Source organism: Centrocercus urophasianus, unplaced genomic scaffold, assembly GCF_019232065.1.
Source record: "Centrocercus urophasianus isolate 14NV4802_14NV808 unplaced genomic scaffold, USGS_Curo_1.0 seq_11, whole genome shotgun sequence".
In the NCBI taxonomy this organism is placed as follows: Eukaryota; Metazoa; Chordata; class Aves; order Galliformes; family Phasianidae; genus Centrocercus; species Centrocercus urophasianus.
This window is the reverse complement of record NW_024884253.1, coordinates 47,816,080-47,843,886: the sequence shown is the minus strand read 5'-3', so window position 1 is coordinate 47,843,886 and position 27,807 is coordinate 47,816,080. Positions and strand designations below refer to the sequence as shown.

General features: G+C 37.5%; 1 protein-coding gene across 3 annotated transcripts in view; it reads right to left on the bottom strand.

The window, feature by feature from the left end:
- ARHGAP28 (Rho GTPase activating protein 28) overlaps positions 1-27,807 on the bottom strand; it is a 75,168-nt gene that overhangs the window by 9,934 nt on the left and 37,427 nt on the right. For all 3 annotated transcript variants that reach the window (XM_042808656.1, XM_042808658.1, XM_042808659.1), the window contains 11 exons: positions 25,356-25,564; positions 20,932-21,149; positions 15,302-15,389; positions 13,144-13,301; positions 9,598-9,763; positions 9,392-9,483; positions 8,017-8,094; positions 4,646-4,808; positions 3,188-3,270; positions 950-1,147; positions 41-184 (listed from right to left, as the gene is read on the bottom strand). In XM_042808656.1, the coding sequence (XP_042664590.1) occupies positions 41-184; positions 950-1,147; positions 3,188-3,270; positions 4,646-4,808; positions 8,017-8,094; positions 9,392-9,483; positions 9,598-9,763; positions 13,144-13,301; positions 15,302-15,389; positions 20,932-21,149; positions 25,356-25,564 (1,597 nt within the window). The remainder of the gene's footprint in view (positions 1-40; positions 185-949; positions 1,148-3,187; positions 3,271-4,645; positions 4,809-8,016; positions 8,095-9,391; positions 9,484-9,597; positions 9,764-13,143; positions 13,302-15,301; positions 15,390-20,931; positions 21,150-25,355; positions 25,565-27,807) is intronic.

Sequence of the window (27,807 nt, the reverse complement as noted above, 5' to 3'; positions counted from 1 at the left end):
TTAAGGCTGCCATTTGAAGATGTTATTACTTCTATCATACCTCTGGTCTTTCAGGTCTTTCTCTCTCCATGGTCTTTCTCCTTAGAAGTTTTCTCACTCCTTTGTCAAACATCAGCTGCCTCTTGCTGTTGTTTATGGCTGCCTCATTCATTTTCCTCACCTGGGAAATCAGAAAGGATGGAACCTAAAGAGAGAAAACCAAAGCTGAGAATAGGCAGTAGATTTTTTCCCCCTCCTAAAACTGTGTTTGGTTTTTAAAAGTTTGCCAATTGGAATTCATCAGAAGCTCTGTTCCCAGAAAAATACGTAGAATTAGCAGCTCTCTCTAACAATCCACCTTCAGTGAAACTAGTTATCTTTCATATCATATCAATTTTTTAGCTATATATGCCGTTGGAGGAACTTTATTAATTGGCTGTTTTTATAATCCTCAAAGATTCTGGCATGCAGAAAAGAGTTGAGTGTGTCAGTACTGTGCCAACTTTTGGAAGACAGCAAGTAGCATGTACTTTTGGCCCATGTTATTATGGACTAGACTTCTTCTAAGAAGTCTTCTTAGTCTAATTTCTTTCAAGTCTCACCTAGGCATCTAGATGAGATCTTACTCTTACACATTTTCCTATAGAATCATAGAATTGCTCAGGTTGGAAAAGAGCTTAAAGATCATCAAGTCCAACAGAAAATATATGTATTTATAAATATAAATATTAGTGTTGGATAAGTACCTCTTGAGGGTAATTTATGATAAAGAGCATGCCTTAGGCAAGGTGAATCTTCCAGAGGCATCTGCCACTTTATTTCATTCCAAGTATGTGAGACTTCAGCTAGTTCCTAAAGAACAGCTATAGGAAGGCCAGTTCACTCTGATTTCTACACATTTAGATGTGTAGCAAAATCCTTTCCCATACTGGATCCATAAAGAGGGAACCAGCATTACAGTATTACTTACTGTCCACAGGATATCCTGGTACCGAATTAAAAGCCGCACAATGTGTGCAGTGGTGGCAGCTGCTTGCATTTCTTGTTGGTTTGCACGTTTCCCTTTGTAGATGAAGAGGTTTGGTGCAACAATCATAGAAACATTCCACAAATTCATTTTATTTTTTCCTTCATTAGCAACCACCTTCTTCAGGAACTGAAGGAAAGCCTGGAAAAATAGCAGTTATTATGTTCAGTCTCACAAAATATTTTACCTAATTGCAGTATTTTCAAACACATGACAAAGCTGCCAGGCTTGCACTTGGAGGTGAAATTCAGGAGATTTTGCATTACAATTTGAATTACTGTGATATTTGCTGGCACAGCCACCCATCAACCATAGACATACAGTTCATTAAAATACACTATAATAAATTCTGTGCCACTTAGGCACATATCAAAACTAATGAAAGTCAAGTAGTGTGTCTGCAGCAAGACTCGGAACTCTGTTATACAGGAAAGATATAGCATTATTGCAAGGAAATATCTAATTCCTTCACAGATTTCAAGGTGTCATTTTTGATGTATCTGGTCAAGGCTCTTAGGATTCAATCATCAGGGTGATGGGCCTCTCCTCATACATACACCAGTGCTATATGTGATACAATCCCAGGTATTTCTGCCAGAAATCCTCAGACTTTTGTTCTGGGATAATGAAAGAAAGAAATGCTTTGTGGTTGTTCTTTAATGCCACTTTTACCCATGCATGACAGAATGACAGAATGACAGAATCACAGAATCACAGAATGGCCAGGGTTGGAAGGGACCTCAAGAATCATGAATCTTCAACCCCCCTGCCACATGCAGAGCCACCAACCTCCACGTTTAATGCTAAACCAGGCTGCCCAGGGCCCCATCCAACCTGGCCTTGAACACCTCCAAGGACGGGGCATCCACAGCCTCTCTGGGCAGCCTGTTCCAGTACCTCACCACTCTCTGGGTAAAGAATAAAAGGAAATGTTTCACTTTTGGGCAATTTATTCAGAATTTTACATGACTGACTAAATAGGATGGATTGCATTTGTGGTTAGAATTGGGGTCTGCCAATGAGTCCTTTTGAAACACCATTAAAACCATTATCTTTGTACCCCAATGTTTCAATTGAACATTTTACATACTAAATAACTACAAAACAGAAAATATGCTGGAGAAATGTCTAAATTATCATTTGTTTTGTAAGAAAATATACAACTACGATTATCATAGTTTGCAAGAAGAGACACTACTTCATTTCTATAATCATTTCTATTTTTGCTTAGAAGTCTAGTAATAATTAAAGCTAATCTCCTAGCATGTTTTATATATACTTCTCCATACTTTGGTATAAGAAGTAATCCTCATTGTTCACAGTGGACTTAAAAGACCTTCAAGCACTTTAAATTGAATTATTATTCATGTCTTATATGCATTCATTACTACTGACAAAGAAGGTATCTAGTTTCATAAATCTATATCCAAACTGGCCAATGAGAGATATTCTGGAACTGGGGACCTCAAGAATCTTGATGAGCAGAAGACCTGAGGGAACACCCATGGTTCCCAGGCAGCAAATCCACCCAGATTTTTTTTTAAGTAGAAACAAATCCAAAGATCCAATCAGAACCTCTTAGGGTCAGGACACAGCTCCAAGTAGATCTGTGAGCTGCAAAGAACCCAAAATTCTTGTAGCCTCTGTGATTGTAAGTGTGAATGGTAAACGGATGTGGATACTGTGAAGCAAAACAGTTGAGGCTGAGTCCCTGATATCCATACTGTAGATATACATTTCAGGGAGTTTTACTTTGGACTAACTCCTACAGTCTAGTTCAGTGAACTGGAAGTCTTTCAGCCCTTGGGGTGCCCCAGATGAGTTCCTGGGGGGGCTGCTTCTCTTTTGGTTTCAACCCAGAGAATTTCAGTTACACAAAAACCTCAGAAACTGAATTTTCTTCATCCTAACTATCCAAGTATCTTCTTTTGAAAGCTTCTGAATAAATGGTATCTGGGAGCTAACACAAGGAATTAGACCCTTTCAGTAACTGTTTCTAATGTCTTGTAAAGGAAATTCCAGCGAGGGAATAGGAACGGCTCTTCAAGGAAATTATAAGAAACACAGATGAGAGCTTTCACAGTGCAGCATCTGAACACTGTCTGTTAAGAAAAAAAAGTGTCTCTCATTTAAAAGTCATAGACACCACAGATGGCAGGTGATAGCAAACAACAGACTCACCTTAGCTGTGTCCCTGTTGGCTTCAGGCAGAAGCATGATCAACAGATGCAAAGCTTGAAGCTGTAACTTGATCTTGGGGATTTCTAAGAACATGAATAATTAAAAATTTTGAAATCTCATTTACAATCACTTTGTTCTAAAAACCTAGTTGCCCAGACTTTCCAGATACACAGCAGCCGCTGGCCAGTTCAGACTAGCATGTTTAGCTAGTAATTAGAACTGATTTCTTTCTAAAATGTAAAACCAGCACAGTGGTTTTTTTTCCTCTTCATCATCCTGGATCTTTGACAGAGAGGGAGACAAAGACTATATAAAACTCTTTCTAAATAAAAAATAGCCAATATTTTTCAGTGTTAGTCAGTTTCTCTCTGATGTCCTAGTCAAAATGTGTTGTACATGGATGAAGCTCTTCTGCTTTTTCAAGTGGAAATGGATATTTATTTTCAGAATTTTTTCATACTAATATTTTTAAGTGAATGCTTGTTACAAAATCCTATCATATTTTCAACAGTTGGCATATATTCATCCAGTGCAGTGTCCACTAGAGCTGGGATGGAGACGATGCATACTAAATCTATCCTTTACTTCCATTCTAGGCGGATGAATGAGGCTGTGGGAAAAATAAGTGTCATGTTGATATTGTCAGAGGGAATACAGTAACTATTTTGTTCAGATACTTCCTGTTTCTCCGCATTTTCTAATGGCAAAATAGAGAGAAAATGCTCTTTACTGCATGTGCTCTGGGACTCATAAGAAGCCTCCTCAGGTATGTTAAGGTTGCAGCAAGGGATCATCACCTCTCTGTGACCTTTAAAACTACCTCAATGGAGACAAAGAAAATTTGGCTGCAATCTTATATAAAAGTTCAGAATTTGCTTCACTAATTTGCCTAATAAATTCACTATCCTGACTGATTCTCTCATACTGTCCTTGCTCAAGTGAATTTACAGTATAATGAATAGGTATTGCAAGGTACTACTGCATTCTTCCTGGAAGAGAAATGAGCAAAATGTACTGTAAATGTCACAGAGTGTATTTTCAGGGTGTGTATGCTGGAAACAAAATGAGGTTGCCTGAGGTCATTTGTGATCATATTCATCTTGTATGAATATTCTGACCTCAGCATAAACTTCAAGAAAAGTAAAATGGAGTTAATAGTATATTAAACAAAAGGAAGTGACTTGATCTTACCTTGCAGAAAATTTCATTCGTGAAATCTGTATTTTGTGTCTATTAGATTGCATATAAAAGACATTGCTCAATCATTGTTTGCTCACAGGTTTCAATTTCATGTTAAACAGTTGCATCACTCACACAGTACTATAGGTATCATTATCTGCATATTTTTTTCTCTTTAAAAAGGAAACCATGCAGACAAATTAAATGCTTAGGTGAGGCAGTAGGATTTTTGTCTTTCTACTTCAGTTTATATGAGCTCCTTTTTTTTTTTTTACCTACTTTCCACTAAGGTGATAAAAGCAGGCAGATATTCCACTGTGAATAGTGGACTTGGGAGTTCTCTTATAAACATTTTAAGCAGTCCTGCTGCATCATTGTTTCGTACTTGATCCCAGTCAAATGTGTCTTCATAAAATTTTGTCTCAAGTTCTTGATGGAGATTCTGAAAGATAAAAGGAACACCTGATTCTCAGATATTGCTTCTGGCCTGGTAGTTTTAAATCACTTCAGAAAATCTTTTACAAACCACAGACATATTTACACCACAGTTGAATTAAAATAGCTCTAAACCAGTTGTGATCCAAGTACAGCCACATGGAGTTCAGAGATGGTTAACAAGTGAGACTCTAGGAAATACTTTGAAATGCAGGTTAAATTTGGTTTGCCATAGCTAGATTTCCACCAGTGACACATTTGAACTACTTTAAAGCAAGACAACTTTGTGCACTGTTTAGTGAGATTTTTAGCACAATAATTTCTTTTTATTTAAAGCACTCCTCCAGAGGTTTTGGCCTTTAAATCACAAAGGATTTGCATGTCTGGCTTCACCATCAGTGAAACTGCTAGACAACCTGTTGGCACTTCAACCAAGGGGCTTTGAGTGAATGGTTTGAAATTAGATTTTCTTTTCTTCAGAAGGATGCTTTGTCTTAGGATAGCAACAATTAATTTTGATCACTTTGTAGTGATCTCCTTACTTTGAGAAAGCCTGCACTTGAAGCATGCCAAAAACAAAACAAAACAACCAAAAAAAAAAAAAAAAACCCGAAAAAAAAACAACCAAAAAAACAAAAAACAACCAACCCTCAAAAACATAAGAGAAAGCTCAGATAGATAAAATTGATTGTATTATTTTGGGTGCCCAGTCATTCCTGTTGTCCCGTGTTACCATTTTGCTCTATAACAAAGCTCTGGAGGGTAACAAATTGACGTTTCACATGTGTATGAGTGGGAAATATTTGATAAGGTTCATAGAAGAAGCAGAATTTGATTTCAGATACAGATCACTGTTTGGAAAATGAAAGCTCCATAAAAAAAATTGTTGGCTAACTAAGAATGAAGTATTTTTTTTTCTAACGTAAAGCTAACCATGAATAATACAGCTTTCACAATTATTATTGGCCAAACACTGCCTTATCCATAAGAAGTCTGTTAATGTTTCTTTGTGAGACTATTTTTGACAAAACGTATCTGTTGCTGATATTCAGGTTTCAGGTCATGTTTTTGTCAAATGTACATTACTACAATGCAAAAATAAATAAATAAATACATAAAAATAATCCAATTGGACAGAAAAGCTTTGAAAAATGAATTCTCTTTACCATGCCTCACATAAATAGAAGGAAATTACATATCAAATGTGGTCAATGAAGTGAAATGGCTGGCAGAAACAGAAATAGAGGGTCATTCAGGATTTGGTATACAATGTCACAATCTCATTTTTGCTAGGGCATTTTACAGGTTAAAATCTAAGTGACCTCAGCTTCCTCCATTCACATCCTTTGCACGTAATCTACACAAACACCTGAACTAACTTTTCTTTTGGTAACTTACTGGGAAATGTGGAATAGAACTCTTCACCTCATCAAAATCACAGAAGGAAAGGAGAACTACTCAACATTTTTTCTTCTGAGAAAGAGGTAAAAGTTAAAAGCAAGATTTTTGAAACACAAACACATATGTGTACACATATATCTACACGGGTACTTATGTATAGATATATTTATACACGCACATACCTAAGTGCTTTTAAAAAAACTTTCTGGCCACTTTTTCACTATGGCTGATAGAACGGTAGATTACAGCTCACTGGAGCTTTCATTACAAATTAGATTAGACACAGAGGAAAAGTTGTATTTATTTCTTCTATCCTTTGTTTTATAGAAGAGTGACCTTAAATCATTTCCATATGCCTTCTCTTTCTCAAAATAAGACCGAAATAAAACTGGAATGCCCTCAAATCCTAATGTCATAATAAAGTATGAAGGCTTTGAAGAATGAAATCTGGATCTGCTTTGAAGAAAATTTCCTTTTGCTGGTTGGGTTGCTGGATGGACTTAAGTGAAGACAAAACCCAAATAATTTAAAATGTTTTGGTGGACATCCATTACCAGAAAGATATAGATAAAATCATACCTCAGACAGTCTCCTTGGGTAAAGGCAGTGAATAAAAAGTGAACAAGACAAAAACCAATATATACAGAAAAATAAGAAAGTCCTTAATTAGGTAGGGCAGAGCTCTGCTGTGAGATCTCCCCAAAAATGCCAGAGAAATTTAAGATTGTGTGAAATAATACTTTAAGAATTTTTGTGAAAAAAAATGAGGAATCCAAAAAGTACAGGGTTACAGGGAATTAGGAGCTCTCTTCTTTTATAAATCTACAATGTGAAAGGGAGTTGGGATGCTGCTGCCTGTCTTTGGTGCTTTTCACATGCTGCTTCTTCCTGATGATCTCTACCCATTGATGTTTAGTAATCTCTAACCTTATTAGTTGTGTTTTTACTACCATTTTGAGATTTTGAGCCTTCTGCTACATTTAGAAAATCAAGACTAGTTATCTTGAAGATGAGAAAGTGAAAATGGAAAGTCATCATTATAAATTGCTAGAATCATATTAAAAAAAAAAAAGCAAAAACATGCAAGAAAACACCATCAAGCCAAAGAAAAAAAGAAAATGGAAAAAAGGTAGACACTACTACTAAACCCATAAAAATAAAAACCAAATTAATTTCCTAACTTAATTTCTTATCTTTCCTCTGGCACAGGCTTCCAGCTCCTAGAATTTAGTCAGTAGAAACATTTCCAAGTGTTACTGTACTGCAGTGGCAGAGCCAAGGTTACTGGGCACCAGATAGCCTGTGTTCATGGCCTGTAAATAGCCTGTGAAAATACAGCATTCTAGGCTGCCAAACAGTGATCACAGGCCAAATTTCTCTCACTTGGAAGATGAAATTTTAAGATCATAGAAGACAAATGAGAAATAAAATGGCACAAAAAATTGTTAAAGTGACATAGAATAAGTTCTTTATCTTAAGTTAGCTCAGTTGGCAACTCTGTATTCTGAAATAAATTAAGGAGATAAGATCACAGCAATTTTGGATGACAAAGATAAACTGAAAAGATCACTCAGCGTTCAGCTCATTTCAGCATCAAGACTGTGCTTTATATAGAACATTACCAAATGCAAAGCAACAGACCACATGCTCTGTGATTTATTGGTTCCCAGGAACCAATTTAACCTTTTGCTGATAGAGCTGGAAATGTCGATCTACACACATCACTGTTTCTGTGCAGTGTGCATTTGTGTGTGCTGTGTTATTTGACATCGAAGCTGTGTTCCATGAGACAGGAAACTGGCACAGACATCTACCTTAACCCTGGAGGCAGATCCAGGCACTCGAAGAATTCCTTCAGTTTCTAAACCAGTTTCCTCAAGCTTGAGCAGCAACTGAAAAAGAGGCAAACCCAGAAAAATACTCAGAAGTACTTAAAAATGCCATTAACTATTTTTAATATAAGTCTACTTGAAACAAACCTGAAAAAAAAAAACAAAAACAAGCCTTTCAACATAATCTGCTAATGAAAAAAAGCTTAGGTAAATAAGCCTTCATAATTCAATCTCTGTATTCCTGACTCTGAAATATGATGTATAGAGAGTACAGAAAATTGATAACACAATAGGCGTCTCTGTCCTTGATGTGACACTTGACACTGCTATAGAACAACTGACATATAAATGCATATGCTCTTTTATTAATACATTTATGTAGTATATATTAAGTTACACTGGGTAAAAGTCAGTGGTGTTTTGAGGAAAACTCAACCTCTGAGAAATGCTTAAGTTTCTCCCTGAGAAGCACAGTGGAATGGATTATAGATAACATGTGTTCCTGTGACCTAAGAACTCAGATTAGCAAATGATCACAGGATATTTTTGTTTTGAAATTTCTGTGAATATAGAAATATGATTTGCACTCTAACTTGTTATTAAAAAATAATGTTTTGGTTGGACAAGATTTAGAATAAACAACAACCAAAAATAATATATTAGCATTTATTCACATAGCTCTGGATTTTCAGTACCAGCTGCACTTTCTATCTTTCAGTTTCCAATAATGTTGACAGAGAAGCCAAGCACTACAAAGTCATGTAAAAATTCAAGTTCTGTCGGTCTTTCCCCTGACATTCCTCTTTTCTCAGAATTTACAACATTTTTTGGACTTTCAAGTCCTTGTTATTGCATGTGTGCTTGTGTCTGTGTATACATCTCCAAGACATCTGCTGGATGTTACTGCTTTGTCAAAAGTCCTATATAAATGATATTGCCTCAAAGGAAAAGATACCACAACCGCATCCAATCTAGAAATAACAGCTAATAACATGTTTAGTTTAAATTCACATGAAATTAAAACCCTTGAGAGAACTCATTTCTGCTGCTTTTGCACACATGCGCAATTTTGCATGGCTGTTTCATTTAATAAGAAAGAGAAACAGTAAGCCTGATATTGGTTTCCAAGGTTTCCTGTATGGTATCATATAATTACAAAAATGGAAAGAGGTTCCCACTGTAGATAAAACACACACAAAAAAAGCAGAAATCTGTAGAAAACACATGCAGAGATCTATAGAAAACATCCTGAAAATTGTAAAGCTTGCATCTTTTCTTATCTGATCTGTGTTCTGGGTGCCGACGTGAATGATGGAAATGCCAATCTTAATGACTGAGCAAACTGTATTATACTCACTTTTTGGAAGATGAGAGGAACTTTTACACCAGGAATCTTCTTCTGATCATTCTCCAGCAGCACTGTGAGGGGGACTCCAAAAAGACCATTTTCTTAAAAACAACAACAACAGATGAGAAAGTGAGCAAATACAGCTTAATATGTGTTATCTTATCAATGCTGAGCAGTGCCCAAGTGGCCGCCATGCAGATGCCATGGTACAGTACCTCGTCTCCGTACCCTCTCTGCACGATTCCTCTTCAGCTCTACACCCAGGGCATCGTAGAAGGCTGTTAGCTCAATTAGGGAGAGGTAGCGGATCTTCTTCATGTCTTCAGGAGAGAGATCTCCAATCTCTGTCAGTCCAAATCGGCTTTTCCGAACAATGAATTTCTACAGTAGAGATGAATTGCATCTTAATTTGCACTAGAATTATGTGCAACTTTTTGTTTTGAGAGAGATGCCCATATTTCAGAAGAAGTCAGCTAATACCAAAGAGCTGAACTGCAACTCCATATTTTAGCCTGTTAGGTTGAAATAGCTTGCATCCATCAGAATTATAATCAACCTTCTTGTTTATCATGTTCCCTTATAGTTCAGCTGGTATCACTGTGGCAGAGTTCTTAACTTCAGTGCCCTGCCTGTACTCCAGTCTTGAAGAACAAGCTACATGCTAACTAAATTTCTGTCCAGTTTCAGGAGAATATTACATTGCTTTGCTTCCTCCTCTCCCACACTGTCTTTGAACTCTGCTGAGAGAGTTGACACATTTCATCATGGATATGGTTGTATATCCAGTGGTGATGGGGATGGATGAATACGTTTATGTTCTGCATGTTTCTATTAATTTATGATTTTTTAAAGGGGAGTTCAGACTAAAGATATGAAGAAAAACCCAGAAGTAAAACCACTTAGTTCTTATGCCAACATGCCTCTTTTCTGGTAGCCTTTGGTACTTAAAAATTGTTTTGGCATAGAAATAGGATTCCCATCAGCTAAGAAATAATTTATTTGAACAGGCTTAAACTAAAAGATACTTAGTAATACTGGGATATGTGAAGAAGTCTACATATTTTAGAAAATGAATTGTCATGAACCAGAGCCAGAAGCATTGCATCATGCCATAAACGTTTGTACAAATGTCAGAAAGAAAAAGCATTCATGAGTTTTTTACTTGATTGCTAGAAATAGTAACAAAATACAATATAAAGCATGCATTTTAATGCATTGTGGATCTTCGGTATTTCATGAGGTTTTTTTGTTTGTTTGTTTGTTTGTTTTACTTTAGTTGTAATTCAAACAAGAATTTATTAGTCAGAAATACAAATAAATACCATTACAAATCATCTCCTTCCTTTGGGGGACTGAGTAGAAACCCAACTTTTAAGAGGGTTTTGCTCCTGGAGATTTCATTCCAGTCCTTTCATTTTTGAACAAATTTGGACTTAATGTATCTTTAGATGAAGCTAATCAAATGTATTAAGGAAAAGAGAAGAAAAAAATTGCACTAGATTTCAAAAGTAAGAGAAGACAAAGAACACATAGATCACATAGATTTAGGCTTCCTAAACTGCATTGCACATGGCTTTTCAGCTGAGGGAGAAAGAGCGCAGGAGATGGAATAATGTATTTGCAGGATTTCTGAGGCATTTTAGGCCAGATTACTCCCTCCCCAGGATGCAATAATGCTATTGTTTCTCTTATGCTGAGACTTACTTAATAATGCAACAAAATTTATGTGGAAGATGTAGAAACTTAAGTATTTCAACTCCTTTTGAGCTCCATTGATGCAAAGCATTCCAAAGCAGTCAAAGAATAGTAAACCATCTTGGGAGAAAAAATTACACAGTATACAAGTTTTCCGAGGGGAAGGAAAATAAAATATACATAGGGAATAACAAAGTCTGTTTGCAAATATGCCTGTCAAGAGAAAAAGACAAACTCTCCACAACCAATTACAAAAGGTAGCTACAATGATTTTTCATATTGGTTTGTTGACTTCTAGCGTCATAATGATGTGATGCAGTACAGATCAAGGTTTGGGGCTCTGCCTCTTTGTTGTGTCTTCTGTCATATTTTTCCAGTGATATTTCTTACTAATAATGGAGTCGTACTATGCATGATAGAAAATTACAGTAGAAAATTAAATAACTACCAATAGACTAAGGATCACGTCTGAAAGGGTTTGACATGTTGTCTCTGTGTGGGAACTACACAGTGTATTTACATGTGTATGAATTGCTTACTGAATTTTTGTTCTATGATATCTTCAACTACATCACATTAATTATGGTTCTTTGTTTAGGAAATAACATGTAACCCAATGCAGAAAATTACGTTGAGCTTGCTTTTTTGGAAGCTGCAGAGGACATGCTGATTTGTGACACAGAGTGAGCAAGAGGCAATTTCATGCAAAGATATTTTACAGTCTGGGCAACTATGGGGAAAAAAAACATATACCATGAACCAAGAAAAATGCCAACACCAACAGATATGATTACTGACTTCATTTAGAAAGTCTCTGTCTCTGATGAGCTGCCATATTTCTTGCGTACTCTTCCAAGTAATCAGAATGTTGTCCTACATGCACAATAGTCCACCTCAAGCATAATACTAGCATTTTAAAACTTAGCAATGATGCATCCATAAGTCCAAAATATTCAGTGCAACACCTCTTACCTGTTAGGGTGGGAGTCTTATATTTACTATTATAAGGACCAAGGAGGAACTTTTGTTTTTTGAGAATTACCATGAATGTAGAGATAACTTTATTCTTCAATGGATGCCAAATTATCTCCAACACAAGAAAAAGAGACACACTAAAGCAAATGGATTTCACACTAGTTGCAGCCTGTTTAGTTCCTATCTCTCCTTTCAACAAGGAAGTTTGCTTCTGCATTTCTGCTTCTTCCTTGGTGGTGCCTGAGATGGATACACTGATCATTCTTAGAGAATTCAGTGCCTGTGCGGATAGTAACAATTCAGGACCTCAGGAAATCATGATGTTCAGATGTTTCCAAATAATCTACAGCTATTTCATACATTTCCCTAAAAAGGTGGTATCTCGAGCATGAATTCAAATTTCCAGGAAGCTCTAAGGACAGACAGAAATAAGAAATTATCTATTGAATTCAAGGGATAATTCTGGAAAATGGCATGGCCGCTTATGTAGTCTTGTTGGATGATACAACATGGTAAACTTCCCTTCATTTCATTCATGTGTTATCTCCTATAGTGGAATTGCACTGAATAATGATAGGAGGCAATCAGTACTGATACAGGACTAAGCCTTGCTTGGGGGCGGCCCCCGCCCCGTTATCTGTGAACCAATTTTAAAACCATGTGTTAATAAAAGCAGATAATCAGTCCGGGAAAAAAATAGGAGAGCTGATCAGTAATGAAAATGATTGCTGGTATTAGTGCCAGTAACTGGTCTTCATTTTTGATGTGCAGGCGATGCATTATTTGTGTTACCCATGCTCATCTGTGATGGGTACAACTGAAAATGAGGCTTGAATATCCTGTTTACCTTTATGCCCATCTGGGAATCAGTCATATGGCAGAATGGTGGGAGCTCTATATAAAGCACAAACAGCAAAGTACAGCTAATGTGCCTTAACAGCCTCCAAGGTGCCGAAGATATAAAGCAGGAAATTAGTAGGTGAAAAATACAAAGCAACAGCAACAACAACAAAAACCCAACAGAAACAACTGAGAATAACAACAGAAACCCAACAGAAACAACTGAGTAAATACATAGAAAACAAACTTACTGGCAAAGCGGAGTCTTCCTTTCTGAACCTCTGGCTCTTTGTCCACTCTCGGGTTTTTGGAAGGACTGTAATGGATTCTGAGAAAGAGACCTCATAGGAGAGCTCTTCTGTTATAGATGAACTGCCTTTATCTAGTCCACAGTCTAGACAGCTATTAGCTGAAAATAAGGGAAACCACATATAAACCCTGAACGTATGCTTGCATTCAGGACAAAGACATAAAAAAATTGAACCATGATGACAGAAGTCTTAAGAAAATAATAAAGGAAGTGCTTCAAAGAGGAATTTCAGTGTAAAACACAGTACATTCCTGTTTTGTCTGGAGGAAATAACCCCTTAGAAGTGAAATCCCTATTTTCATGTTAGATTATTTTACTTGTTGCTTTTCGTGAGAAAGATAGTCAAGTTGTAACTTCCTGTTTATCAGGAATCACCAAGCTTTTGTACTCTATCCCTGTCTATCTAGGCCAGCAAATTCTGCTGGCACTTGTGTAATGGACAATTAAATCCAAAAGTTCCTGGCAGAAAAAAAAAAAAGCTGTCGACACAGATTTTCAGGTCACTGTTGACTTATTTACAGTCAGCAACGTGCATATATTTTACGTGACCACATACATACATGCACAGATTTCTTATAGTTGCTCTTTCAGGTGCATAGCATCAAAGCAGGGCCCACTGTACAATCTTCTTACCATTTGAAAAATGCTATTTCTACTTACTGCTCTACTTTAAACTTCAACTGATTCCTCAAATTAGTAGATGCCAAAGGAAAATTTCTGAAATCAGTACAGTCAAGTCCAAAAATATCCTATTGTCATGGAATCCAAAGTGTGGTAACAGGCTTGAGTTCCAGTGTTGTCAACTTTTATGACTCATCTGTCATATTTCAGGGCAATTTAACATTTTTTATTGAAGTCCAGCTCCTGGACTGTCACAATTTGTACAGTATAATGGTTTTCATTAAAGGAGATATCAAATTTCAGCCCCCAGGACTGCAGAGAAGATTTTACTAATGTGACACAACTGCGTTCAAAAGCCGTGGAAATCAGAAGTTGAACTCAAAAGCATTACACATTTTATAAACTTGTTCATGCCCCATGATTTTTGAATAATTGGATTTACAGGTGAAGGTACTTAATCACCTTCTTAACACATTTTGTTGTGGGAAACTTTGTTTGGAAATTCTGGCATGAAAAAGTGGGGTAGATTATTAGATGGCTTCTGATCTGTGGTCATAGATGTTACTCAATGGACAAGGGATTTTAAGAAGCATTCCCAGACCACAGACCCTCTCTCTCCCATAGCCCTGAGTGTTTTTTCCCCTGTCTGTTCTAATACAACTATTTGCAGGGCAGAGGTACCAGCAGGGAAAAGATCAGGCTGTGCAATCAAGATAAATGTCTGTGGCACTATATAAAAAGGTGAATATCTAAGAAACTATTTTAGAAGCTCTTTATATGTATATATACATATATATATATACACATAAAATTTAATATAATTATACTAGTAATAAATTAACACTTTCAATTATCCTTTAGTTAAGCCCTGAACGATGATGGAAAGTGCATCCAAAACAAAAGATGGACATTGCCTTGGAAGGCTGCTGACAGCTAATTAAAAAAAAAAAAAAAAAAAAAAGTAAAAAAGAGCTAATCATGTCCACTAGTGCTGTTAATAACTGTTAGGGCAAAGTGTTTAAGGGATGTCCAAACTGACACTATCAGTAAACTAGAATAATAGGGGAGAGTCAGAAAAGTGATAATTTCTAACTTTACAATATCTGCAGTACTGGAGAAGAAATATGGAGAATACATGCATCTTGTTATGATTCTTAGCAAGAAAATATACTGTTGACATATTTTGGGCAAACTCTGCACCATATTGTTTGAAGGTTACATTCACAATCCCAGCCTTGCAATGATCGGTAAGTTTTAGATGTAGACCCCTCAGAGGCAGCAGTCTGTGTCTTTACAACACCAGTCTTGAATGGAAAACTTTGGTTCCTACATGACAATAAGCTGAAAACATTCTAACAAAATATATGCAGCATAACCCTAACATGAAGGAGGGGTCTGAGCTCAGAACCACAAAGGATCTCTCTGTCTATCATTTTTCTAGGAGGAAGTGAACACTGATTACACGTTGGCATACTCACAGCTAACTGATTTCCAAACTGGCTTCTGCCCAGGAAGCTGGATGCCATTAGAAGGAACTGATGACACTGGAACTGTCTCAAATGTGGGCTGATAGGCAAGGAAAAATGATCAGACTACAGTGAAAGTCAATGTCTATGGACAGAAACTGCTACAGTTTAAGAAACAGTGAATCATTCTCAGCTTACACTCTTTGCCAAGTTTAAACAACCTGTTGTGATTTTTCATAACTGAGTACATTTTTCATAACTGAGCCTCAGAATTAATCTTCCCCAGGCTGCACAGATTAGGATCATGTTGATGTGGTGATATTGCAGCTCACTGTAGCTAATGAGTCCTGCTGTGCATGATGACTGAAATTAGCTAAATAAATTGCTGTATGTAATTGTACTAAGTGAAAGATCCTTTTCAAATTGTAATCCATCCTGGTTTTAGTCACTTTGCTCACAAATCTTCTTGTGGACACTGACATATCCTGAACATCCCAAGCACCTGGCAGATACTGGACTGTTCCCCACCAATAGATTATATTCTAACACTTTATCAGAGAACTGAAAATATTGTTTCGAGGAGAAAAAAAAACACATTAATTCCATCTTTCTGCTGCAGAAATCATTCTGCAGTGTATGAAAATAGGGGAAGTATGTGCAGCATTGTGGAGAAAGGACTCTGAAGTCCGAGGTGACATCCAGGCACAATCACCTCCCCCTGTCCTCTTGGATTTGCCCTTGTACTTGACAGGTTTAGGCCTGATAAAGACAAATCCAAGCATCTGTGTGTGTATATGGAGAGTAGCACCACACCTGCACTTTTTTGGTAAACAAAAGGCAATAATTTAAAAATGCTCTGAATGGCATCAAGTGAAAACCACTACAGTTCTCCCAGCCAGCCTTATATATATGTTTTTTGGCTGTCCTTTGTTTCCTACTTAGGGACCCCTGCCTGAAACCTGCTGCATCCCAACCCTGAGTCTTAAGGGGCAGCCCCTGTCTCACTGAACACACAGCTAAGAGCCCCTATAAAGCTGGAGCAGCAGCTCTTAACTTGCTCTCTAAATTGCTACATCAGCTGTTTATCAAAAAGCTGCAGTGCCTCATGGCAGTATTTATTGTCTTTTCCTAATGAAAAATGTCACATGTTTAAGAAGCAGGCAGCTTTTCCAGTTGCACACCTGAAACAAGAGTACAGTTGTTTTAATCGGTTTTATCCACTAAGTTACCTGGGTAACAAAGTCAAGTGTAACACGAATACAATCGCTCCTGAGAAAGTCCATTTAACGGGCTGAGAACTTGATAGTAAACAGGATTTGAGTCACACAGACTTCCTTTGCCAGTACACCATACAAGCCACTGACTTTTTTTTCATGGAGAACTGTGTGATCCTGTCATCATAAAATCACATAACATGTCTACAAATGTTTTTCAGACATAAAAAAGGAATGTAAATTTCAGGTCGGAATATGGAAATTTAGAGGCCTGAAAAACTTGCCTCTATGATTTCAGAAAATCAAACATAAGCATAATCATTCATCTTCCAGATGGAGGAATTAATGGTAAACAAGCAACTGGCTCATCTACTTTTGCTACTCAAAATGTCTGACCTTACAATCAGAATCAGAATAAATTCACTGTGAGTCTGGCTTATTGAGGAAAAGTCTTGCTCCATTGATACACAAGTGAAATCAACAGTGAAGATGCTGCTGCCAGCAGCTTCTGCTAAGCACAGCTGGATTGGAAAATGGAGCTGAGAGCACAGCTCTGCCTTTCACTCAGCCTGAAGACTGCTAGTGCTTGTGGCAGCTGGATAGCAAGAAAACATTTAAAAAGCAAACAAACAAACCATATTCTTCCTCTCATTTCCCAGCCTTCACAGGGAGAGTATATAAAGAAAAAAAATCTCTTTTTCCTTTTTTCGTAGTTTTAGGGTTTTTGTTATCGGTATTCCACATCATAACATCGTGTAATGCATTGGGAATTAAAGAGTAGAAATTTCCAAATGCAACCAATAGCAGCTTTTTATTTATTATCTTGTTTTGAATCTTAGGGCAATAGGGATAAAATCTTTTTAACAAATGAATTTTTTTGGTTCCGTATTGTAAAAAAATTTAAAAACTTTGGAATCTTATGCCTTAATGAATGCCAAAGGCTGAGGGTCAAATTCTGTCCTTACCCAAATTAGGACAGCGTTATTCATTTGGCTGGAGGTCCAGTCAGTGCAAGACTTCATATGCTCTCATTTCTTACTGAGAGTGATTCAATAGAAAGTTCTCAGTTCCTGATACTAAAAATGAGCCCAGTGTTTACTAGCATAACATACACAGGAATTTCCAATGGGGAGAAGAAACCAGGAGGGCAAAAAGAAGATGGAGATGAGATAGTCATTTCTTTTGTAGTTAACCTCATTGTAGAAGACATAAAAATAAATTGTTGGAGCACCAAACCAACACAGTTCTGTTGCCAGCCCTACTGCTAAGGAAAGTAAAAGAGGTAGACCTATAGCTCTAGTCAGGATACAAATTGCCAGTGCTTTAGTTGAATTCATATTTCCAAGTGGTGCCATCACAACTGCCTTTTCATGCAAATAGTTCTGGGTTAGTTAGCAATTCTTTCTTAATTAGTACATTATTTTTTCCTGTGTTGCTCAAGTAAAATTCTCAGAAAACTCTTGAGAAGTTTTAGTAGACCCCAACAGACAGGGTTAGGGCTACTGATGAGCATGATACTACATCTCCTTCCTCCCATAATAAATCTATGTTTCTCCATGAATTTATATCCTGCTGCTGATTTCTTTAAGCTTTGGGCACTAGCAGTGCTGATTGCTTCTGATGGAAACAGCATGGAATCAACAACAAGGAAAATCAGGCCACTGTGATTAATAAACCATCCAATTTGAATCCTTACAATGTGGCTGCTAGCAGAGCCTGTTGATACCAGCCTTCCTGAAGTAGAGCACCTTATCTGGAATAAAGTGCTTCCCCAAAGTTCTTTCATAGGGACAAAGTGTCACAAGCAATGGATTTTGCCTTCAGCATTCACTGCACCTTCCTACTAGAAGAAAAAGTAAGGAAATGTAGCTTCATTTCCTTTCACTTCAGTCCCTTTGGGCTGTTCAGGGAATGCTCCTGCCCTAGTACCCTTTGCTTAGTGTTGATCCACACAGGAGCTGGCTACCAGACAGTAACAGGAAAAAAAATTTTTTTAAAAAATATTAAAAATCAAGCAAGCAAAGATTTTCAGAACAGACAAAAGAAAATAAGGCAAATCTTTCTCTTCCTTCTTTCTTTACCTTGGGATGTCAACTATTTATACAGCTTCAATGGTCTTGTAAATCTCATCTCAGGTGACCTTAGTGAGCTAATCACCTCTCATCATTAGGCACTGAAAAGAGTAATCCATCTTGTGTCCCTTTCTGTAATGCTCAGGTTGTTGGGAAGAAGGTGTAAATCTATCCTCCTACAGGGGAGGATTATAGAGTTACCTGAAGCAAGTAGAACTGTTTTGCTATTTGCAACATATTCATTTCTGCCCCACCTGCTCTCACTTCCTATCAAAAAATAAAAAAAAAAGAAACAAACAACAAAACCAGATGGGAGAGCAAAGAACTTCCTGCATAGTCTTTATACCAGTATCTCTTCAGCAGCCATGCTAAAAATTTTTTCTTCCTTCCCCCCCCTGTGGTTTTTTTTTTTTTTTTTTTTTTTTTTTTTTTTTTGGAGCTTTTTTAAAAATCCAGATCACTTTCCCAAACCAATTCATCACAAAGATTCTCTGACAGCTGCAGTGCCATGCTCAAAGACTCAGCTGAGCACGAGGACCTGTTTTAGCTGCCACTGCCTCACACAGAGCTGTTCAGGATATGGAAACCTCAGCTAACGCCCCTTAAAATGCTGATCTGCTGCATTCTGCAAATGCACTCATCCATCCATCCCAGAAGAGCTGATAATTAGGATGGGTTTTCTAAATCCCATAAGAAGCAGAAGAGATAGGAGCAATGGTTAATGGGAATATTTAAAGGGTGTTGGGAACCTTGCAGGCTTTTAGAAATACAATCTGCTTTGTAATCTCTTGGAGGGTGGTGATGGTGTTTTCTGCAGCTGTGTTTGTATATCTGTGTTTAACTCTTAGGCAAGCACCCTGTAGAACTGCATATTTTTGGGGGAAGAAATAAAGGTCTTAATTACTTTTTCGGTCTTTTTTTTTCAGGTTCTCACAATGCAAAACAAATGAGAGAGCTGAATTTTGGAGGATGTAAAACAATGAATTAAAGGACAATGAATGGGAAGTTTCTTATTCCTTTAGCAAGTGAAAAATAGCAGAGAAAAATCAGCAGGTCAGGAAAAGATCAACAGTGTGCCCATCTGAGTTACAACCACTGTGTGCCTGATTTAAATTTGTTAGAAAACTTAAGCTTTGATAGCATTATTAAAAATTATAAGTGCTTTAACGCATACAGATACTTGAAGCAAAAGAAGTATGCTAATCTAATAAGAAATGCCACAGCTTTTTAATGTTCATGCAAACATGCTAAGTATTTCTCATGCAAGAAAGTCTGCCGACAGGAAACTACTAGGTGCTTCTAGAAATATTTGTGGGATTTGTCTATCACATAGAGGTAAGGCAATAAGGATCCCAGGTAATTTTAAGTGGAGACAAACAAATTAACCCACTAGACACTATATTTTTGTTATCTTAAAATAATTATGCAGCTACAATTTTATTTCTTCCTTCTCCCCTGTCATCTCCCCCCCCCGTTTTTTTTTAAATTCATTCAGGATACCAGTTCTTGAAGAAAAGGTAGGACAAATAGAAAAGGATAAAACAATTTCATATAAGAAATTTCCTAGATTTTTGTAATAATAAGAAGTTTGATTTTAAAGGTGAATTCGTGAGCTTATTGGTGGTCCCCTAATAAGGTATCATGAGTCACTCATCCAAAATCAAATGTTGCTTTGGGCTGAATTTTCATGGCTGACTGCATTCACCTAAATCAAACAGTGAAGGGATCAGAATTGGTGGTCTTAGAGCTATCCTAAGGGAAAAATGGATGAATTCACTAGGGGCAATACTTGTTTCTGATGCTGTGAAATAAATGAATAGTTAATAGATTTTTGTTGGCTATGTAAGTGAAATGTAACTGCCAGCATACCAGTTGCAATTGTGCTGGCAGGTGTTTAATTGCTTATGCATATTTGAACCCCAGTTGCTTCATTAGAGAAGCTTTACTTCACTGCTGGGACTGTTGAGAAAATAGCAAGCATCCCCAGAAGTTAGAAAAAATTTGAACAACTGCCAAGAGTAACTCATCAAGTTCCAAAAAATAAGGGAGTAAATGTTAGTCTTGGAAGGAGGTTTCAGGAGAAGGGCTGGCAATAGATACGACATTGTGCTGAAAGTTAACTACAAAATTGTCTGCCATCTATTTTATTTGGTTTCTTCCTTTCCTCTCAAAATGTAGCAAATACAGCACTACAAGCCTGGACTTAGTGTTAGGAACTTGTATTGGCTGGCTGTGGACCATCAGTAGACAAGATTTCTGTCTAGTAGAAGCATTCATGTACTACTTGTAAAACACTTAAAAATTAAAAATAAAAAAAAAGCTCAAAACCATTCTTTCAAACTCATTAGCTACTTACAGAAGAGTCATTGGTGCCAAAGATGTCTCGCACATCCCGGACTGTATGCTTGTTCTTCTTCCTCAGGGTCTGAGTGTATGTGTTGTACCTCTTCTGTACAGCAGCAGCTTGTGTTCGGGTCAGAGTGGACAGCAGGGCTTGGCCATCCTCCTCCTCAGCTCCTGAGATCAGGGTAGATAAGCCTACATCCTGCAGCCACTCAGCCTCCAGTTCCCCTTCTGTGGAGGAAGAGAGCATAACGTGGTCTTAATGGAGAAGTAGAGAAGGGCAGGAAGGAAGGGAGGTAGCGTGGAGGACTGCTGTGTCTGCCTTTACCTCTGGAAGGCTCCACTTCCAATCTTTCTTAGGCCAAGATTCTAAGTTAATTCAGCTTTTGTAACCATACTACCAACTCTCAGTTTGACACTGTCTGCACAAGGGAGGTTTAGATCAGAGGAGGTATTTTTAACCTGTACAATAACATCATCTGAAGACGGCAGCCTGATGCAGCAAGTTTGCTAAAGGCCAACTCCTCATGCAAGTTAATAAATCCTCAGTTCCCACTTAGACCATGTCCTGTCAGATGAAGCTATGTGGGTAGAAATTAAATTGGTATTCTAAGTAAACAAAAATACTGAAGTAATGTATACAATAGAACAGTGTGTTTGCAGACAAATGATGAGAAGATTAAAGATGCTTTAAAAACCCTCCATCAGCTGGTAATCAAACACTTTGGAAAGGTGACCAGTGGAGAAAAGTTTGATGTTCAGAGTTCAGACAGTCCAATAGTCACTCGGACAAGATAAGTAAGAGCCAGAGCCGTCACTAAAAAGCAAGTAGAGATAGGTATCAAAGAAGTCAGGTAGAGGTGCAAGGTGCAGAAATAGCTAACTTTTAGATGTCATCCTGATTTCTACTAGTTAAAGACTGGCTAATAATCTGCTTCCCAGGGGTTCTGGACACCCAGATCAATAATTAATACCTCCTTTTGCCCTGCTTAGTGCCAACTTATGAACCAGCTCCGCAGTGAGATTATACACAGTGTGAAACAGTGTTTTCTTTTCTTTGAGTTTCAGCTTGCTACTGCTACCTGCTACCTTAGATGAATATTCCCTGTCACTGTAGAACAGGGAGATGCTTCCAATCTACCTTTTCTGGCTCACTTTGTAGTTTTAAGTTTTTTTTGTCACTGCCTTCTCATTTATCTGCTTTCTAAAGCAAACAATCATAGTCTTTTTAAATCTCTTATCACAGAGAAGATTTTAAGAGCCTTCATTTTTATTCTGCCTGTGACCAATCCTGCTTCAGCAATATGCTGCTTGAAACAAAGCAATCAAAACAATAATTGGATTTCAGCTTTGACTGCAGGAAAGATATTACAAATAAACACACCAAAGAGGAAATTGACTAATTTTCAGACTGTTCTGTAAAGTAACTAGTCTATACACTCATTGTCCCTCTTGGAGCACTGCTGTTAATGATATGCTCATCTTCTCATTCTTTCTTTATTGCCTCCTCTTGGTAAAATTGGACTGCAGGTAGATTGACAAACACCAGTTTACTTCACTTTGACTGTTTGACACACAAAAAAGAGAATTAGAGTCTTGATTGGTGGGGGCAAACGAAAGAGCATACACATGTGCCATCACTGGCTTCACGGCTAACTGCCTAGTCTCTTCACAAAGCTCTACAAAAATAACCTGCCTTTAAAAACTCAGCTCTGCATTAGGCTGGGGTCCTGTATGCCACAAAATGGATCGTAGATGCTGAAAGGATCACAATGGAGACAGGATGACAGGATTTCCATTCCTCCTCCATTAGTTTTGATCCTGAGGTTGTTCTGCCATCCTCACTCTTCCTAACAAGACTTCTTTCCATTTCTGAGTGTTGCTGTCTTACCCACAACCATTCATGTTTCATTTTCCAAATTATATTCATTTTGGCTTTTGTTCTGACATTATTTCCAATAATTTTGTTTTTAATCAAATATGGTTTTTATGATGCAATGAAAAATAGTAAAGTAGACATGTAATTCTGCCTGTTTACCAGGCACCCCTGTGACTGTTTTCTCTGGCCTTTTCCCTTTTTCTGTTTCAGCTGCTTACAAATGTAGGCTTAAGACAGAAAAACTCTCAAAAAGTTTATGAAAATAAGTTTAAGTAAGAGCTAACAAACCTATATTGTTTTGAAAAATATTATTTTTTACAGTAGTAGCTACTCATTCGGCAGGGTCATTGTTGTTAATCCTAATCCATCGGAAGATAAACAGATAATAGAGAGGGCCCGTTGGTAAAAGTTTTCTTTTGCTCTCAGAGACTGCTAGAATAGGTATGTGCCTTTTTTGAATTTCAGATGTAAGCCCAAATATCTCATCCCAAACTTCTAAAACTAAGTGTTAATAGCAGTTCTGCATGTCACAATGATTTTAAACACCCTGACTTTCACTTTCCCTACATTTTCATCTCATGCCATTTATTATGATCTACTGTTTCTTGTCCTTAGTTACATATCAGCACAGTAAGTCTTCCTATTACACATCTGAGTGGCAAATGCAGAATTGTGTCTTTGACAATGTCACTACTGTCTAGCTGCTATAGTCCTTTTGGTTTCTTAAGGATTCTGCACCTTTTCTTCTCAAAGAGATCTTGACAAGATGATGAATATTTGTTTTTATTTTACACTGGGGACTTCCACATTGATTTTCAGTATTTTGATCCTCGTCAAGGGGTATTAACCTATTAGTATCTTAATAGAACTCATAATCATTTCCAAGATTTATAATCTTAGACTGAATATATTACTGATGTTAATAACTAGAAGAACTCCGTGGTTGTGTGTGGGTGTATGCACTACATAAGTGTGTAAAACAACAATATAAAGGTAAATGAAGTGTGGAGACATATTGCATTTTACACTGCAGTCACATTTTTAATTTGGGACAGAGCGGAAAAAATCAATGCAATGTAATGAGGTGAAATCAGATGAAGGATAGTATGGATCTACAGTACACTTTGCATTGGTGTGAAGAGTTAGCTGAGCAGTCATGAGAGCAACAGAGAAGTTTTTGAGAACTGGTAAAATAGGCTCCTGCATTTCCTTGTCCTATTAACTTAACTGGCTTGCAACCTTCCCCTGATGTGGGGGAAAAGTCATGGACATATCATTCACACTGATAATTGCATGAGGGAAATACCATGATGTTCCAACGTGCCCACGATCTCATCTTGAGTTGGGGAACCCAGAACTGAACACGGCACTCCAAATGCGTCCCCACCAGTGCTGAGTGGAACAGAAGAGTCACATTCCTTGATCTGCTGGTGGTGTTTTTCCTAACATAACCAAGAACGCTGATAGCCTTAGTGGCAACAGCACACTTTCCCAATAAGGGCAAACTGAGGCAGATTGCTTTTCTGTAACAATAACCATAATTTTTCAGTTACACTTCCGCCTATCTTTATTTGAGATCACAGGCCAACAGAAAAAAGGGCAGCTTGGTTTTAAGCTGGCAGATCTTGTCCCTTACTGAATACAGATTTCTGGTAAATGGAGGTCTTCTACTTTTATTCCCAAGAGAGGAGACTAGAGCTAGTCAGTGGAAGTCATTCCCCATGGAAACAGCGTGTAGTTAGAGCTAGATACCTCTCTGTTGGATACTTATCATGAATGATTACTTATTTGATTACAAACTAAAGTAACATCCTTTACCCTTTTCAACCCATTTCCTGGTAGCAAAATTAATGATATCCTATTGCATGTAAAGGTAAGAAAAGCACACTTCACTCATATTAACAACAGCGAGAAGAGAATACACCATTCTTTCAAAATCTATCTTTAGATCAGCTATTCCCAGGCTAGTGGCCTTGATCCTCGAAGTGGCTGCAACAATCAGTGGGCCTTGGCCTCAGAAAAATTTCAGTTTTGTCTTACGTTAACACCAGGTATTTTGTATTGTATAATAAAATACATTTGTAAGTGGAATCATAACTGGGAAAAGTTAGAGGACTTGTTCCAGATGTAGTTCATAGAAGAGATCAGTAAGTTTTAATAAGTAAGGAAGCTGAAGAATGTAGTCATCTTTATACTTGGACTCATCTATAATATCTCCTCAAGTCAATTTCAGAGAAACAGGCAGCCACCAAACTTGATAGCACAAAATGATATCTAGCTAATAACTTCTTCAAGACTTTCATAACTTCTACTTTATATTCTACCAAAAGCCAGAAAGTGGAAAATTCCAATATATTAATTGAACTTTTCTGTCCTTTAATGGATTTTGGTTTAGATTATTAAATGCTGGAGATAAAGTTTTCTTTTAGTGCTTCTCTTTCCTGACTCAAAGAAATCCGTATTTTAATCTTGCTCGTAATAAGGAAAGAGATAAAAGCATCACCAAAGAGATCAGGAAATGCTAAGGTGTGGAGAAGAAGTGGTGTTTATGTGCTTACCATCAGCAGGTTTGAACTCCAAGAGTGTTGCTTCTTCAGGCCCATCTTCACTGCTCTCCTTGATGCTCTCCACTTCGCACCAGAAGTCCTCCATGGAGGTGCTGTCCACAGAGGCCTGAGAGTTGGAGCGAGTGAATACTGGAGGACTTGTTGGCATTGACTCATTGGAAAGCATCCTGTTAATTCTTCGGCAGCGAGGAAGAGATTTTCTGAAAAGAGACAGAGATGAAAACTAAAAATATTTTACTTTTCTAATATGCGGACTGGACGTGCAACCAGGGTTTCAAATGTGGCTGTACCAGGAAGGCCAGGAACAAGATGTTGGAAGCAAAGTGCACAGTTCTGGTGGTCTTCATGATTTCTCTTGCTCATAGAAGTCATGACTGGAGATTTGTTTTCTTCTAACAGTTTATCTCTTTACAGACTTTGAATGTTTTACACCCAAGAGGGGAACTCAGGAGATACAATTTTTATATCTAATACTGCTACTTTTCTAATGAGACAATAAAAAAGGATTTTAACTTCTTCGTGCCTCAGCTTTTCTTTCTGTCTCTTTCTATTTTGTTTACGCGCTGAAATATTTCTGAGGAAAAATAATCAGAGTTGGGAACACTGAAATGTATCATCTTGTCCCCACTAACTGTGCATATTATAAAGAAAAATATGAGATGATTTAGATCAGAAGAATAATTACTTTTTCCATTTGAAAATTCTGTTTAAAGTATTTTTAAAAAAGAACTTCAAAATAAATAAGATCTTTTTAAAAAATCTTAAAAGTGAAATCATATATTTTAGGACAAACAGAAGATTTCGATCACTGTTTAAAAAAATTGATTCACTAAAAATCAAATTTCAAGTTACAATTCAGTACAAAGATTTCTTCTCTTAAATTAATTTTTGGATTTTTAGTAAACTAACAAACTTGTCCCTTGTTCCTTTGTTCTTTTCTTTTCCCATTGTGAACTCATACAGGTGAAGACAGTTGTATAATTTCACAGAAAATTTTATGAAATACCCACTGCAAAAGTCTTATCTAACTTTGTTCCGTCACATTATTACAGCTGCGATACTTTAAACAGCTTTTGCAACTGTAATTACAGTAATTACAGTAGAAAGTAATACAAACTAGCACAATATTTGTACAAAGGAGTCAAGAGGTAGCACAATTATGACTAGAGAGCTAGACTGCAGGAATTAATGGAAAATTATGTCATAAGGTCATCTGGCCTTCACTTATCTGAATTAATTCAAATGCAGTTTCCCTTTCTCTTCCTTTCCTTTATGGCATCATCCTGCCAACAGCCCTTTGTTTAAAACCACAAACATCACTTTTACTCCATTAAAAAAAAGATGCTTCCTTTTCAGTATTTCCCTCCTTTTCTAAGGTCTCCTAATGGATGCAAAAACACTGCAGTATATAATGAAGCTGACTGGATCTTTTCTTCCCTTCTCACAGATGGCAAATGACTGTTTTTAAGCACAATGCTGAAACTGTTATTAATTAGGATAAGCTCCAGTTATGGAACGTGAGAAGAACTTGTGACACATGTGGTTAAAGCTATTGGATGCTCACCACACAGTCTTCTGCTGAGGGGATGTGAGCTTTTAATGTTTGCTCAACACAACTCAGGTGACTGAAGTACCTGCCAATAAACCATCACTGCAGTGGGTATGGGGCCTGGGATCTTTTTGTTTGGATTTGCCTTTCTCTTTTCCTTCAGCACCAGCAAGGAAACAAAACTGTGGGCCTCACAGACATCACAAGAATTGTGCAAAGTGTCCTGAAGCAGAGATGTTAACAAGGAGAAGCTGAACCCTTGAGAAACAGCCAGGAAAACTGTGCAGTCAGTGGGGAGAGGGCTGGGATGGGGAAGTAGTCCCTGCTAGCCAATTGCTCACTGCTATGAGAAGTTTTGCTCCTTTGTTTGAGAGGTGATAGCGAACACAAATAAGGAAAAAGGCAAAGCTTCCTGGCACTCTCAAGGCCTTTGGGGCCCCTTTCCACTCAGCACTGTGCAAGGAGAGAGCCTATGCCAAGGGCTTGTGTCCCTCCCCAACTTCCTTTGTAGCTTGGAGTTCTGCCTGAGCCCCCCACATTGCTGCTCACTACATATTGATACCAGTATTGTTAAAGTTTTGTTAAAAAATATGTCTCCACATCTGCTCTAGAGCACTGCCCAGAGCAGCACTCGCAGAAATAACACTCTCACTGTGCTGGAGTCAAAGGCATGCTGGGATAAGCAGAGGAGTTTTTCCTTTTTTTTTTTTTCCCTTTTTTTTTTTTTTCACTTTGCTGCCTTCCATCACTTAGTCATGGTCAGGGAATTTAAACACTTCCTGCCCTCCCAGTGTGAGTCTTGACCATGACCCTTGTGCTCTTCGGGCACCACACCAGACTGATCCCTGGGCTTTGACTCCATCAGCACTTCTAACAGCTAACTCAAACCAGGGC